The following is a 14620-nucleotide window of genomic DNA, read 5'->3' as shown; positions in this document are numbered from 1 at the left end:
TCTGCAGGATGAATCTCCTACGACGCAGTTGCAGTTGCAGCTGCAGCTGCAGTTGCAGTTGCATGCACGATGGCCTGAGTGTCCACGAAGTTTATGTAAATGCCTTCGACTTTGCCCCGATGACGTCGTCCTGATTCCTGCCTGCTGCCTACTTTAGATAAATTCCTGTGATTATTGTTGCTCGATTGCACGTGTATGGGTGCGTGTGCTTGTGGGTGTGTGTGTGTGTGTGTGTGTGTGTGCGTATGCTGGGGATTTGGCAAATTGATTTGAGATTTACTATTAAGATGATTTCCATGCATTTTGCATGCTGTTGCCCAAATTATTTTCATATTAATTATAGATTTTGTAATGAATACGAAACTAATTAATGCCCTAAATTCAATGGCAAGAAGGCATGACATATTGCGATTGCATTTTAAGTATAAATTACGTAATAAGCAAAAAGTTCTCATAAAGAATGATATAAACAAAACAATTGGCTACACCGAACATTTTAGTTCGCGGTAAATATAAAAGTTCCTCTTGAATGGAGCCTCCCATCGCTTTCAGCAATCGCTTCCTTTTGTTTTCATGAATAAGAAACGCAATCAAGTGAAAAGTTATCCAAGTCGTGATGACTTCAAACAATTGGCAAACACTTGGTGGCAATTCTCGAAAACTGTTTTCACTTACAGATGGTTTAATTGTTAGGCAACTTTAATCAAAATAAATGACCAAGTTTTCTGAATGCCGGCATGTCCTTTGTCCCACAGTTCAATTGCGAAGGCGAAGCTGATGGAATGGTTCGTTTTGGAAGTGTTCATGTGTGTTTTGCTTTCGGTTTGATTTCGAGCTCACTTTACACACTTTGATTTCAATTACAAAGTTGCTCGAGTGGAACTCTAATATGAAATTGCTCGGGGGAAAATTCCAGCTGCAAGTTTTATGCAAGCTGCATGGCGAAATTGCATTAACCCCTCGTTGACCCCTCGCCAGGAAGACCATCGGAAAACCTTGACTCAAGGATCAAGCCACAAGTTGCATGTTAGCAGCGCGTAAATTTTTCTGTTTATTGCCCAGACAGACAACCGAATGGGAAAGTTTCATGTGCGGACAACAGTGGTTGAGTAAAGATTTTTTGTTTCCATTTTATTTATTTTCCACTTGCATTGTGCGGCGGAAGTGTTTAAAATTGTAAAGCCCGGACACGCCTCACCCACTTCAATGGAGATAGCCAGATGCAAATGATAGGCCTAATGGCCTGCAAGGTACAACTTTAATGCAGCCATTGCTGGCAAATGGGCAAAATGGGCTTTAAGCAGCACCACTCGATAGAAATATTCCCCCAGTTCGGTCACGAGTTCATCAATATGGGCATGTAAACGAAGTGCACCACCACACCACACACGCCACAGCACACCACACCCATATACCCGGAAAAACTAACTCTCGAGGGCCTCATCAAAGCCAAGCGCTCTCGGGGATTACGCCTTTGGTTTGAAAACTTACCACAGACAAGAGGCATAAAGCACATTATCCAGACACCAAACTGAGGCAGCAGGTTGCTGGCTAGCAAATGCTAGCTCTCTGCAACTTGGATGACTACCAAGCCGGTGGCAGACTGGAGGAGCAGTACTGGAGGACCTCCCGCAGTTCCCAGCCACTTCAGCCTCGGCCACATAAAGTGTCATTAGCTCGAGTGGCGAGGAGACCAGGAGCAGCATTCGGCTGGCACATTTGGCAGATTACAAACCAACAGATTACGAAGCAACAGCCAAACAGCCAGACAGTTAAGCAAATAAATGCTCCAGCATAAAAATATGAAATTATTAGCTTCTAACGGGTGGCAATACGAAGCGGGAAAAAGTAAATTGTGTACACGAAATCGTAAGACTCTTTACAAAACTTAAATTCGACTTTGCTTAATAGCAGTCGTGTGTCTCGACTATCAGATACCCATTAGCCAGCTTAAGGGAGTCTGAGACAGCAAAACGATTGTCATCTAAACCTGACCCAATTGTATAGATACCCGTTCACTAATTCAGTTTCGTGTAGGGCAGCAATAGTTTGGAGTTTCGTTCACAAATGCTGATAAAGTTGCATTTTGGTGAAATTGCAGTGTCGTTTTTATTTATGTTCTCGATGCTGGCTACCCATGATGTTTATCTGTTTGAACAGAAAGTTGCCATTGCATTGGCTTTGTGGTCGGATTTTAATATGGGCACTAAGTAGCTATCACAACGTCGCCGGACCATTCAAAATGAAGTGGCGAACTTGTTTACCATTGTTGTTATGGCTCGGTTACTCGGCTACTCTGTTTATCTGAGTTGGGCTTTCCTTTGGCCCAAGTTTCTGTGATGCAAGTAGTTGAGTTTTTCGAGTGTCTGCTCTTCGACAATGTTGAATGGTATTTTCTTTTAATTAAAAAGCAAATTTCGACCGTCTCTGTCATTAGGCTGATTGAAAAGCGTAGATATAACGCAGCTCTCTGGGCCAACAGAATTTTGTTGGCCGATGACTTCGACGGCTCCAATGGCTCCGATGGCTCCAACGACTCCAAGTAAGCAATTTTCGCCAACAGTAAATAACAAATAACTGCATACCGTGTCGATTTTTAAGTGCTTCTTTTGAAATGCTAGCAGTGGCAAAAAAAAGCGGAAAGCAAACTGAAACTCGAACGGTTAGTTGGAGGCGCTGGGGGTCGCGGCCCCTTCTCGATCTCAAATAGGCACTTGAGCCACGGAACCTGGAAAATAACCAGCCGCATAATGACCACGGTTCGTTCCGGCGTCCGGCGTCCGTAGTAAGCAGTATGGAATCCGGGGTCAGGGGTCAGAGTTCGGTTAGCATCGCCTAATGACTTTGAAACGTATGCGGCAAAGTCAAAAGCATGCACTTTGCGAGTATTACATGGAAGCTAATAATACAGGTGAGCATAATAGCGAGCTGCAACGCAATGTGAATGCTAAATATGTGTGCGGTGGGAAAATCGAAGATATTGCCTTCTTTGGTGTGAGTCATGCACTTTCAGTTACACAGGCTTTAACTGGGTAAACGAACTTAAGAAATCGGATTATTTTCCAAATTACAAGCTTAACAAATTATTGAGCTTCGTACTATTGATACATTTAAGTTTAAGAACATTCACAATAGATTACTGTCTTACGAGTAATAGCTTGAAACCTAACTCTTCAAATAATTAATAATATAAATATAGGCACATCATGCCTACGTGTAACATGAACTTCTGACTTTTTCACCACACCATTTGTGGCAACTGAAACGAGGATATTTCGAATAGCAAAAAAATCCCTTTCAACCAAGAGAAATTTTCTTTATTCAGTGCGCAAATGTGTGTGAAAAAAACACTCATTGTGCATTTATTTAGCCTTTATTATTTTATAAGTGTTAATTATTTTAAATCATTTAGTGTCAGATTTTTATTTCGATATGAAAAAATTCCTTGAATAATTACTTGAATCTAGAAGAGTGACTAAATTATTTACCAGATTTTCTGTCCAATAATTCGCAAACAATGCGTTTAGACAACGTGTTGCGTAGCTCCCACAACGATAATTATTGTGCGGGATGTCGAAGGTGGAGCAGCAGGAGCAGGAGCAGGACCAGGAGGAGGAGGAGCAGCAGGAGGAGCAGGAGCAGGAGCAGGAGCAGGACCAGGATCCAAAGGGAGCCAATATGTTTGCTTGTTTTTCGAGGGCAACACGCGCGACGATGACGTCGTAGTAGAACCTGCCTGGGAGCCGGAAAATTCGGGAAATTCAACCGGCTAACCAGCAGAAAACAAGCTGGCAAATAAAAACCGCACCAAAACACGGAGGAGCGCCAAAGAGTCCGGGGCCCAGAGCGGAGCTCCAAAGCTACGGTGGGCGGAAGTGGGCAAAGGTGGGATACATTGAAAGGTACATTGAAAGCCCGGGGAAACCCGCAAGCCGGGGAACCGAAGGAGCCGGGAAACCCGGGGAAGCTGAAGTGGAGAGCAGCCTGCACGGTTTCGAAATCAATATGGTGGCACTATGGGGAAGTGCCACAGACGCAGTGGCATGTGCATCCGTGCATCTGTGCGTGCCAGTGGGCGCTCTCATTGAACCAACAGCTTGTGGCGTCAATTTGCGGACATTATTGTTTCACGACTGCCAACTGCGTAACGACGACCAGCGAGGCCTAAGCAAATCCGGCCAAAAACTCACCGCAATCATGGAATAACAGCTTTCTGGCTATTGTTTTTCGATGCAGCTGCATTAAAAACAAATGCAGCAGCAGGAGCAGGAGCAGCAGTTGGTCAGCAGGTGCTATCTAATTTTTGATTATTCGCGTGTTTTGTGCGAAAAAATTAATTGAGGCCTGCGGTTTTGTTTTCTTGTGTGGTATTATTGCTGCACTTGCACCCATTATTCATTTTGTGTTTGCCAAAAGTCGAGAAATTCGATTGGGAATCGAAATAATTTGGCATAATGAATGCTTCGTTACCGGCATTTCCATTATACTAATATTTGGAATAGGAGCAAAAAAACATTAAATATATTCGTTTGCAATTGAGACAAAAATTGCCTCATCTGCTCACATTGTTGTGCATATACATTCAGCTTAATAATTGCATTTGTTGATTATAGATTTCCATCCGAAATAAATCACAGATTTTTTTTTGAAGCGGGAACATATCATTGCACCTTTGGGTAAAATGTTACTCATATTTCAATTGCATATTATTCAGTCAGGATTCTGTATTAAGCAAACCCGATGCGAGAAATGGATATCTAACAGTCGAGGTAACTATATCTTTACCACATGCCTATACTTCAAATTTCCAAAATTGTGAAACATTGTGAAACATTCAAATACATAAAAGTCTACATTTTGACACCTTGCGGCTGAATGCAGACATAATGTTGCGTAGAGAGTCAAAATGGAAGTTTGATTTTTAGTATTTGTTAATGATGAAGATAGGGTATAGTATTACGGGGAGCATGCAACTCCTCTTTTGTGGGGTAAGCTTAATGCAGCTCATTGATGGACTACCGACTGCCAGGAGCAAACTAAATACCTTTGAGCATATCGATGCTTCGATTCCCCACTAATGAGGAGGTGGTTATCAACCACTGAGAGGGGGTATAGTATACTGTAATTAATATTCTTGCACAACGGCCTACGCAATATTATGCAAAATCGTTAGGGATTTCTTTGAGGGTATTTAATAGTGTTAAATGGGTAAATATGGTTACACTTGTTAAAACTTTCGGTTTCACAGGGCGAGCTAACTCTCACCTATTAGGCAGCCTATCCAGGCCATTCACTTTTCCGACACCTCCACCACCAACTGAAATCTGACTGCCTAATCCACCCACTGCTTGGGGTTTATGAAGATGTCGGAAACGGTGCCGCGCAGCGACTTCATTCCCTGGCTGGAGGGCACCGGCTTGGGCCGCTGGGCCACATTGCTCATCCATCGACTGAAGGCCTCCTCCGCCTGCGTCCGGCGAGCGGCCTTCTCCGCCTGACGCCGCCGCTCGGCGTTTCGCTGCTCCAGACGGCGCTGTTCGAGGAGCCTCATCTTCTGCATCTCCCACTCCTGCAGGTGGTGCTGCACGGAGGCGGTATTCTTCTGCGGCGGCAGTTGAGTAGCTTGGGCTGGTTTGGCGGGCTTGGAGGTAGTGGCGGTCTGCTGCGCCTTCTGCCGACACCACTGCTCGTACTTCTCCTTGGCGAGCCGCTGCCTCACCTCCGTGCGCTGCCGCTGCGCCTCCCGCTCGGCTTGCTCCGCCTGCAGCTTGTACTGGCACTGGCGCTGCTTGCCGGACAGCCAGTTCTCGTAGGCCATGCCGGCGGCCCGCTGGATGTGGAGCGGCTCGATGCGGCGGGTGTAGGTGAGGGGCGGCGATCCTACGTCCGATCCCAGGCGCAGCGAGGGCAGGCTGTGGCTCAGCGGCTCCTCGAGCGGGGACAGCATGCTGTCGTCCCGGGACATGGCCTCCTCCCAGCTGCACATCGAGGTCGTGGAGTCCTTGTCGGCTGAGTTGTCACTACGGGAAGAGGTGTAGGATCTGCCACTGGAACTACTGCGGTCACTGCTGATGCTGCTGCCTGGACTGCCCAGATGCAGGCAGACCGTCTCCGACTCCGTCTGCAGCTCGATATCCTCTCCCAGTTCACCAGTGCGGGGCCCCTCGATTGCCTGGTTCGACTTGAAGGTGCCCAGGGACAGGGACAAATCCGAGCAGCAGCGCAGAGTGGAGGTCTCCGTCTCGTCCAATGAGTTGACTTCACTGGACGACCCGGAGCTGCCCACGTAGCGCACCGTGCTGGGGCTTCCCATAGAGCGCACTAGGCTGTCCTTGTCGCAGGTCTTGATGTAGGTCCTGGAACCCTTTCTCCGCGGCAGTAGCACAACTGGCTCGTCCTCTCTGGCTGGGCCTGCTGAATCCTGCTGAGATGGGCTGAATACTTCGCGGTCAACAAGGGTTCCCTGACTGTCGACTCTGCCCAGAAACGCCATTTTGCAGTGCTCTTGGTTTCTAGGGTTTCTCGTGTGAGTTCAACATAACCATGTTTATGGGGCAGGTGCACCTACCTTCTTGTGTAGCCAATATTCAACTTCAATACGTCGTCAGAGACGATTTATGGAACACTTTGCTGTCTTCAAACTTCGATAAACTCTGAAGCCTATGAAAAGTGTTTAAGCCTGTGTGTTGGAATAGCGAACAATAAACTTTTTTCGTTACTTGACATAAGACTCAAGTGAGATGAATATTCTCTTAACCTTTTCGATTGCTAGCAAACAAACATTCGTAATTATATTTCAAATGAATACGTCATACCCTAGATTGCAGGGGTATGTCCTAAATATTCCAGCACAACCCTTTCGACTGCTGCCACCTTTCTCAGGGCCGGAAAATGTAATGAAATGGTTGGCCATCAAATGTTGTCTACCGCACGCTTTGCGCTGCATAACATTTAGGTTTCAATTTCTATTAATATGCAATTTAGCTATTTTTTCCTATTATAATTCTACGTCTGTGGCTCAGCTCAACCCACTCCCCACTCAACTCCACCCTCAAAACCCGGTCCACGGAGTGCCGATCGAGCGTCGCACAACTTGATTGCAGCAGCAGCTGAAGTTGCCGCAAACGGTTGTTGCTCTTACATTCTAATCGAAATTTTTATTGTTCACAGTCACGAAAGTGCGCGGCTCTGGAGCGATGACGACAACACGGCGTCCTCCGTCTGCGGTGGTGCAGTGGCTCACCGGTGGTGCAGTAGTGCAGTTGTGCTGTTGTGCTGTTGTGCAGTTGTGGCGGCGGGGTAATGTCAGTTATTTGACAGTGCCGACAGTTGAGTACGCTGCCGAGGCAGACATGCCACACTGCCTCATTGCCTCACTGCTCCATCACATCGGCTGCTCGGTTCCAGGGGCGGATCTTGGTGGATCAAAGGGGGTCTCAAGACGCCCTATGTTAGTTAGGTTTCAACCTCACTAACCACACACAACGGGCAATATATACAAGCCAAAAACTATTTGGGATTATAAGCCCCCAAGTAGTATTCGTGGATACTGTCCCTGGTGCACAGGTACGATTTCTAGTCGCGATGTTTAAAAGCCAAGCCAAAAATGTGCCACTTTAGCATAAAAATTGCCGTGCCCAACCTCCACGCCCCCTCAGCCTATGACCACACTCAAAAACAAAGGCGGAAAAGTGGAAAAACGGCGTCAGTAGAACGAACAGAAGCAGCAGACGTCGTTGCGAATGCAACTGGCATTATTTTATAATTTACAAACTAGTCGCACGACTGCAGCGACATTTGCAACAGGATTTGCCTTGATCGACAGGCGACGCAGATGGCGGTCCTCGAAACACGAATTTCCATTAGCGGTAGATATATTTCACGAAACTTTCACAAAATCATTGATAGAAATCGAAATCGCTTCCTTAAGGTACATTTACTTGAAACGCATAATTTTGCAAGAAACTTGCTGGGAACGTTAATGGAAAGATTTTACAATCGCACTGATTACATGGCGTGTATGGGTATGGGCTCGACTACCAGATACCTGTCTCTCATCTAATCAAATTATTGACATAAATTTCAGAGTTGATTCGTTTCCTAAGGTTTCATTGCGTTGCCACAAGATTTGTAAGAATCACAATAACAAGTTTAGCACGATTATTGCCCTGAATTTAAACAAACCACATTGGCCACAGACGATGGAGCAGTCTGTAGCCAACTTTTCCAGCTCAGAGCTTTCACTTTCAGGCCAGTCGTGCAATTAATAGGAAAACCCCATTAATGTCCTCACTCCTTTGCAGGCCAGACAAGAAGTCAGTCAAGGAGGCAGTGAGGCAGTGAGGCAGTGAGCTGAGCTCGAAAGGCGGCTGGAATATGACTTATTTAAGTCGGAGCCGCGTGTTAATAACTTTGCAAGCCTCGCCAGGCATGCAAACTTCACTCATGTGAGTGTCCTTCGTGTGATTTCGCCTCCTTGCCGTGGCTCTTCTGCGTGTGGCAGGCAGATTAAAGTGACAGACAGGGCTACGCAGGGAAAATAACAAAAGGTGGTTAAGTCGTTGTAAGTGTTTAAGTCGACAAGGGGTCGGTAGTCCGCCCAAGAACCCAAGGACCCAAGGACGAGGCTCGATGCGTGTTTATAGCGCTGTGAAATGAACATTTTGCAAGGTGATTTACCAGTTATTAGATTTTTCAAACCCAAAGTGGCTAGGCGGCTAGGCAGGCTTATTGCGCTTCTCGTACCATTTGCCTACAATTTCCTCTGGGAATACTGCCGTTTCTTTACATTTTTATAATCCTGCAAAGTTTTTATTTGATTGCGACAAATATTCGCATCTCATGTCGTAGATGCCGAAAGGACTGAGCAGAGCAAAATGTCAAAGGCATTTGAGGAAAACAATTGCAGAGCCAAAAGTTTTTGCTCACAACTTTTGAACTATGCCTGATTAAATAAAAGCTCGAAAAGAAGTTCAGCTTAGTTGTGCTGGGCTAGATAGTCATACTGCATAAGTAAATATGCAAAATTGTTGCTTGCGAAGTGTTTATGCCATCTCGGGCTTTGTTGTAGACTTTACAACTCACTCAACGTCTTGTACTTGGAACTATTAGACTTCTGGATGTGCGCACTCTTTTCAGAGGGTAGTTACGTTTATACACCCAGCAACTTATGTTCCAGATATGACTCTAATATGCTGCTTTTTCCAATGAGAAATAGATAGATATTTGTAACTCCAATGGTCGTAATTTCCGCAGAAGAACGACTATTTGCAAGTCAAAATACTTGATTGAATTAAATCGTACCACTTGGCCGTGCACTCAAACTTTGTTTGTCGTCGGCTTTTAATAAATTTACCTAATTTCCAGAGAGAGAGCTGCCCCAAAGTAAGCCGCACACAACTTTGCAGAGCAACTTTGGCACATTTCTTAATTAGCTTTATGAGTTTGCTGCGCAGCACCTGTCGAAATTCCCATGCGTGCGGTCAGTCAGATGGCTAGGTGGCCGGCCTAGTCCTCCACAAACTTTGCTCGGCTGAGAAAATATTATGCAAAAATCATATTAAAACTTTGCGTATGATGCCATTGTTCAACTTTGTATTGCGCTGAGCTATGCCGTGTGAGGCATACCACTTGGCTAGCTGCAATGGAATGTGGTGCTATCAATGGCAGTGGCAACAATGGCCAATTTGTAGGGAGGTTCTTGAGGCGCATAAATTATACCTTGCCCCCTAATTGGGCCAGTCTTTGGATGAAAATAGCGACACTTGGAATCAAAATTCACGACGCGGGAAGGGGAAATCGCTGGAAAATTGTCGCTCCGTTGTCCGCAGTCCGTTGACATTGGGCGTACAGCGAAAGGCAGCAAGGCGTAACATGCGATAAAATTGAGTTGGAGACGTGTCTCAAATCTAAAATTAACAAACTGCCCCAGTCAGTCAGCCCAGTCAGCCTCATCCTCGTCCTGGGCCCAGTCAGCGTGTCAGCGAGTCACCGAGTTAGCCGGATTCGTCCTTTCCCGTCCCGGCCAAATGTCCTGCGACAGAGCCCAGCCTGCATGTAAATGAGTTTTTAATGATGTCCACGTTCGCCATCTACCGTCTGCCTTCAAATCCACTTCGCTCCTCGATTTTCCGCCCTACTCCCTCGCAGAGTGAGAGTTCCTCTTTCGAGTGTCATAGTTTGCCTAATTGCTGACATAATTTTGCCGGTTTTTTTTTGCGCCTTTGCCCTTTAATAGTTTTTTTCCACCGTTCTGCAGCTATTGGTTTCATGTAAATGCGGGCCTGATTAGCGACAGTCATGAATTTCAATTTGCTCCTTAATTAATTGTTGATTTAAATTTCCTGCGTGCCAATGGAACTGCGCAACCTGGGCGTATATAATCTTTAGACTTTAGCACTACGGTTTTTCTTCAATTCAAAGGGGCAATTACTAGATATGGTCGCTATATTATTGGATTACAAGAATGTAAGAACTTTAGGAACTATTGATATAAGAAAGGTCGTTGGAAATAAACATACTTTGAACTGCCACTGAACAGCGCGACCATTTTTTCCCTTCGCTCCATTTTGCATAAGAAGAGCTCAATCTTTCATGGCCTTTCAGCAAGATAAAGCGGAATAAAAAGGGCCAGTCCATAGATTAACTCGCGTTTCAGTGGCACCAAAAAGATATATTGCCAGGTGTTTAGTGGTAAAAACAATGAAGCCCCCACCAACCTAACAACTGCGCCAAGCTGGACTGCTCGCTGTGCCCATAAATAATGCCATGGAAGAAGGGGAGTACAGTCCGTCCCACAATTGAATGCCCGACAAAGGCAGGTGCAAAGTAAAGGAAAGCTGGAGGAGGTCAGCGGATCCGTCGATGCCGAGTTTTATGCTCACACAATGGACCAGAGATTTATCAAACTGATGTCGTGCGATCAATAACGTGGGCGGCTTGAGAGGATTGCCTCGAATGGAGGATGGGATTATGAGTGATGTTCGAGGATGTTCAACATGGGTCTCGGAACAACCGAGTGTAGGATAGGTAGGCAGTAGAAGAACATCCAATGTAACTGCGTACTATGCCTAGGGGAAATCGAAATGTAAGTACCACACTACTTGTTATTTTCTGATCAATGTTGTCATCGCATCCAAATACCCAAAATATAATATATCTTGATTAATAAGCCAAGTTTCAAACAGCTACATTTACGCTCGTCTTACATTTCCGAATGCATGAAAAGATTTTTATAAACTGTCACTTAAATGTTGTCGATTTCAAAACAACACTCACATACTACGCCTTCAAGGATATCTGTCTAGATTTTCTCTGAGTGGCAGGTTTTCCTGTGGTCCGGAGGGCGGTTGCTCAATCTGACCATTACCCTGGCCAGATGGGTATCAAGCCGAAATGCACACTACAATAATATCAAAGCGAAAGTGCGTAAACAATGCAAGCAACCTGGAAACGACTTGACTCGGCGACCAAGTTGCATGCAATAGCAACAAGGCCACTAACAACATGGTCATCATGGGGATGATGGAAGCAAACAGCAACAAAAACAACGGGCTTAACAACAAAAGCAGCACAAGCAGCACAAACTAGTTAGTGCAAACAACATTGATGACGAATAACATGCTTCAATACCTTCCAAATTTAATCCTGCCAATGCTCGATATTCGGGCCACCCCCACCCCTCTTCCCCCTCGCCAACCAACACCGTTTCCCCATCATTTCCCAGTATCTCGGACAAACAACCGAATATGCATGAGTAGGCATCGACCTGGCCAAAGGCACACTGTCAAAAAATCAGAGTTAATAGATTTAAATTGCGTGAAATATACCTAAAATATACAAGGTCTGTGACCATAAAAACGAAACTTGTTAAATTATGTTGAGAGCTTCAGGATTTCATTTTAAGGGATTTTTAGATCTTTGGAAGGCAGTTCACATAGTGACGAAGCGCACCAGGCGAGTATGGTAATGAATCCTTATTGTCTTTTAAAAATGAAGCATCACGTTTTTTAAGGAGATACGAATTATCCAAATAAGTAAAGAATTTATGTTTCAAAATTTGAAAAGAAACCTCTTAAGAAAAATAGCTTACCAGATGACTTTTACTTACTTCAGATGAGTAAGAAAACAACTTTTATTTTATATAAAATTAAACTTTAAGTGTGCTTTGAGGACATATTCACTCTTAACTCCAATGCAATATATTAATTGGCTTCAACTTCGAGCTGATTGAAATCGAAACATATGTGTCACGGTGGGTCGACGCAGACTTTAACATACTTGTGTCATTACTTCAATCACAGTGCACTTTCATGTGTGTGTGCACTGGAAACCAAACCAACGTTGACCTCATCAAAAGGATTTCCAACGTCTTTTCGGTCTTTTTGTTTGCCCGGCCAGTTGGACCGACTGGACCGACTGGACCGGCTGGCCTTTGACTTTGCTGCAGGGGGAGCTTGCAGGCAGCCGAGTGCTGGTGCTGGGAAACTGTGCAAATGAACTTTAGGCCTTTGGCTTTGTTTGTTTGCATTTCGGTTTCCCACTCCTGCTGCCGAGTTGACCGAGTCCCTGTTTTCCACTTGATGCTACCTAAAACATGCTTTATTTTATTTTGTAACAATATAATTTTGTAACTTTTCAGACGCACTGGATCAGCCACAACTGGAAATCTAATGAAAATGGGCAGTGCTTTTACACCATTTGCTCGGCATCCTTCGCCAGCTCCTGCAGCTCGCATCCTGCCCGAAAATGTATCTTGTCCAACAACAATTGAAATCTTATTGAGTGTCCTGTCCTCTGCAGTCCTGAATTCGATTTTTGCTTACCTCCTTTCCTTTGTGTTTTTCTTGCAAATTGTTATTTGCAATGGTAAGTGCCCCTGCGCTGCTGCCCTTGTCCTGCTTTTCGTATTGGTTTACAAAATTGGTTAAACTGTGTATTGGTGCAATTGTACGAATTGACTTTTGAATTGCTTGAAAACAGTGTTTGACCAATCTACTTGGGCGGGGAGGCAAAGATTGTAACGACAAACCATTTAGTACCGTGCCAAATATATATTTTGAAAACCGATACCATACCAAATGTGGGCTAATCTTGAGGCATGACCTCTTACCTGATATAAATTATATACTAAACTTCTGAAATGCTGGTAGTTTTGAAACCCTGTCGGGGTATATTTTTCGACAAGCTCAACATCACTGTTTAATATCTAAATATTTTCCGGATAATTGGACATCTGAATAATGAGGACTACATCTGCGGCTGTTTAGCTGGAGCCATCCATGAATTAGGATTCACGTAGAGCTGGGAGACGGTGCCTCGCAGTGAGTCCAAGCCCTGATTGAGGGGCACCGGCTTGGGCTTGGCGTCCACGTTGCTCATCCACTTCGACCAGGCAGCCTGGGCGAGTTGCCGGCGCTGTTCCTCCTCGAAGGCCTTGGACATCATGGCGCGTCGCCTCTCCTCGCGCTGCGCCTGCTGCTGACGCTGCTTCTTTAGCCACCAGTCCTCGACGACCCTGCGTATCTCGTCCTTGGACACCTTGCGAATGGCTCTGGATGACGTCGAGGAGCTACGCCCGCAACCCAGTGAGCTGGATGCGGACACCAGTGGATTCTTGCGCAGAGACACCAGGGGACTCTTGCGCAGAGCGAGGCTGGCCTTCATGGTCGCCTCCTGGATGTGGTTCTCCAGCTGCAAGTTTGCCGCCTGGCGGCTCTTGTCCTTCAGCCACTGGTCGTAGCACATCCTGGCCAGCTGCTTGCGCTCCTCCCTCTGCTGCTGTTTAAAGTTCAGCTCCTCCTTGATCCGCCGCTGCTTGTCTAGGAGCTGCTGCTGCTTGGCCGAGTACCAGTTCTCGTAGGCGGCCTCCGGCTGGCGGTCCACCTGAGAAATGTGGGAAATTATCAACTTATAATGTAATGTCTAATGAAAGACTTATACCTTAATTCCCTTTACGTGTCTGAGATAGTTGAGGGAGCTGTCCGGAGAGTTGAGGCACAGCGAGGGCACCAAGCTGCTCTGGTTCTGCGATCGCTTGAGTCCTTCGGGTGACCAGTAACCCGTGGATTGGGGCGAAGGATTTTCAGCGGCGTCCTTGAAGAAGTACGTGCGTGTGGTGGTGTCCTGAGCGAGCGAACTGGGCGAAGACATAGAGTTTGGTGAGCCTCTGGATGACGAAATGACGCGAGTCCTGCTGGTGAAGATCTCATCCCGCAGGACTATTTGTCCAGAGGAGCTAACGTGGCCACAGAATGCCATTTGCTGAAGCTGTCTGTCGAGAAACGTGTGTGTGTGTACGTGCCTATTGAACGAGAGAGAAGTAAACACACTGCTGAACAAAATAATTTTTTTAGCTTTTCGATTTTTCAACCCGATTGTCAAGGCTCGAAAGTGTTACTGAAGTTTTTGAGTTGTTTTCCATACACTGCTGGGCGACTCGCACAAAAGCGCTAGTCAATTCGAGCCGTGAAAAGTTTGTCGCTGCCCACCGTCGAGCAATTAAACCTGCAGGCCGGCCAATTGCGCTTTCATATGCAGCGGAAAAATGTAATTACAATGCCGGCCACTGCAACAACAACGAACAACAACAAGGAACAACAACAAGTAGCTGGATACAGGA

At 45.7% G+C, this 14620-nt stretch overlaps 2 protein-coding genes and 1 long non-coding RNA gene across 3 annotated transcripts; all 3 read right to left on the bottom strand.

The window, feature by feature from the left end:
- Positions 1 to 5176: 5176 nt before the first annotated feature.
- On the bottom strand, positions 5177 to 6716 carry LOC120458908. Its single transcript, XM_039646754.1, has 2 exons — positions 6569 to 6716; positions 5177 to 6512 (listed from the first exon to the last, which is right to left on the bottom strand). Exon 2 carries the CDS (start codon positions 6491 to 6493, stop codon positions 5333 to 5335), a length of 1161 nt encoding a protein of 386 aa, XP_039502688.1. The 5' UTR covers positions 6494 to 6512; positions 6569 to 6716; the 3' UTR covers positions 5177 to 5332.
- A 3309-nt stretch (positions 6717 to 10025) lies between these two features.
- Positions 10026 to 11256, bottom strand: LOC120458835. The gene is made up of 3 exons (XR_005617230.2): positions 11143 to 11256; positions 10521 to 11069; positions 10026 to 10444 (listed from the first exon to the last, which is right to left on the bottom strand). It is a non-coding gene; the product is annotated as an uncharacterized LOC120458835 (long non-coding RNA).
- A 1892-nt stretch (positions 11257 to 13148) lies between these two features.
- Positions 13149 to 14399, bottom strand: LOC120458834 (coiled-coil domain-containing protein 34). The gene is made up of 2 exons (XM_039646657.2): positions 13942 to 14399; positions 13149 to 13884 (listed from the first exon to the last, which is right to left on the bottom strand). Exons 1-2 carry the CDS (start codon positions 14257 to 14259, stop codon positions 13249 to 13251), a joined length of 954 nt encoding a protein of 317 aa, XP_039502591.1. The 5' UTR covers positions 14260 to 14399; the 3' UTR covers positions 13149 to 13248.
- Between the last annotated feature and the right edge of the window lie 221 nt (positions 14400 to 14620).

Source organism: Drosophila santomea, chromosome 2L, assembly GCF_016746245.2.
Source record: "Drosophila santomea strain STO CAGO 1482 chromosome 2L, Prin_Dsan_1.1, whole genome shotgun sequence".
Taxonomy (NCBI): Eukaryota; Metazoa; Arthropoda; class Insecta; order Diptera; family Drosophilidae; genus Drosophila; species Drosophila santomea.
Note: the sequence above shows the minus strand (reverse complement) of the source record. Positions and strands in the feature narration are given on the sequence as shown.

What these genes read in the sequence shown, in the direction of transcription:
- LOC120458908 (XM_039646754.1), bottom strand. Translation starts at nt 6,493, where the DNA reads ATGGCGTTTCTGGGCAGAGTCGACAGTCAGGGAACCCTTGTTGACCGC.
- LOC120458834 (XM_039646657.2), bottom strand. Translation starts at nt 14,259, where the DNA reads ATGGCATTCTGTGGCCACGTTAGCTCCTCTGGACAAATAGTCCTGCGG. An exon ending in GACACGTAAAGGGAATTAAG is followed by an intron (nt 13,885 to 13,941) that starts GTATAAGTCTTT and finishes CACATTTCTCAG; the next exon opens with GTGGACCGCCAGCCGGAGGC.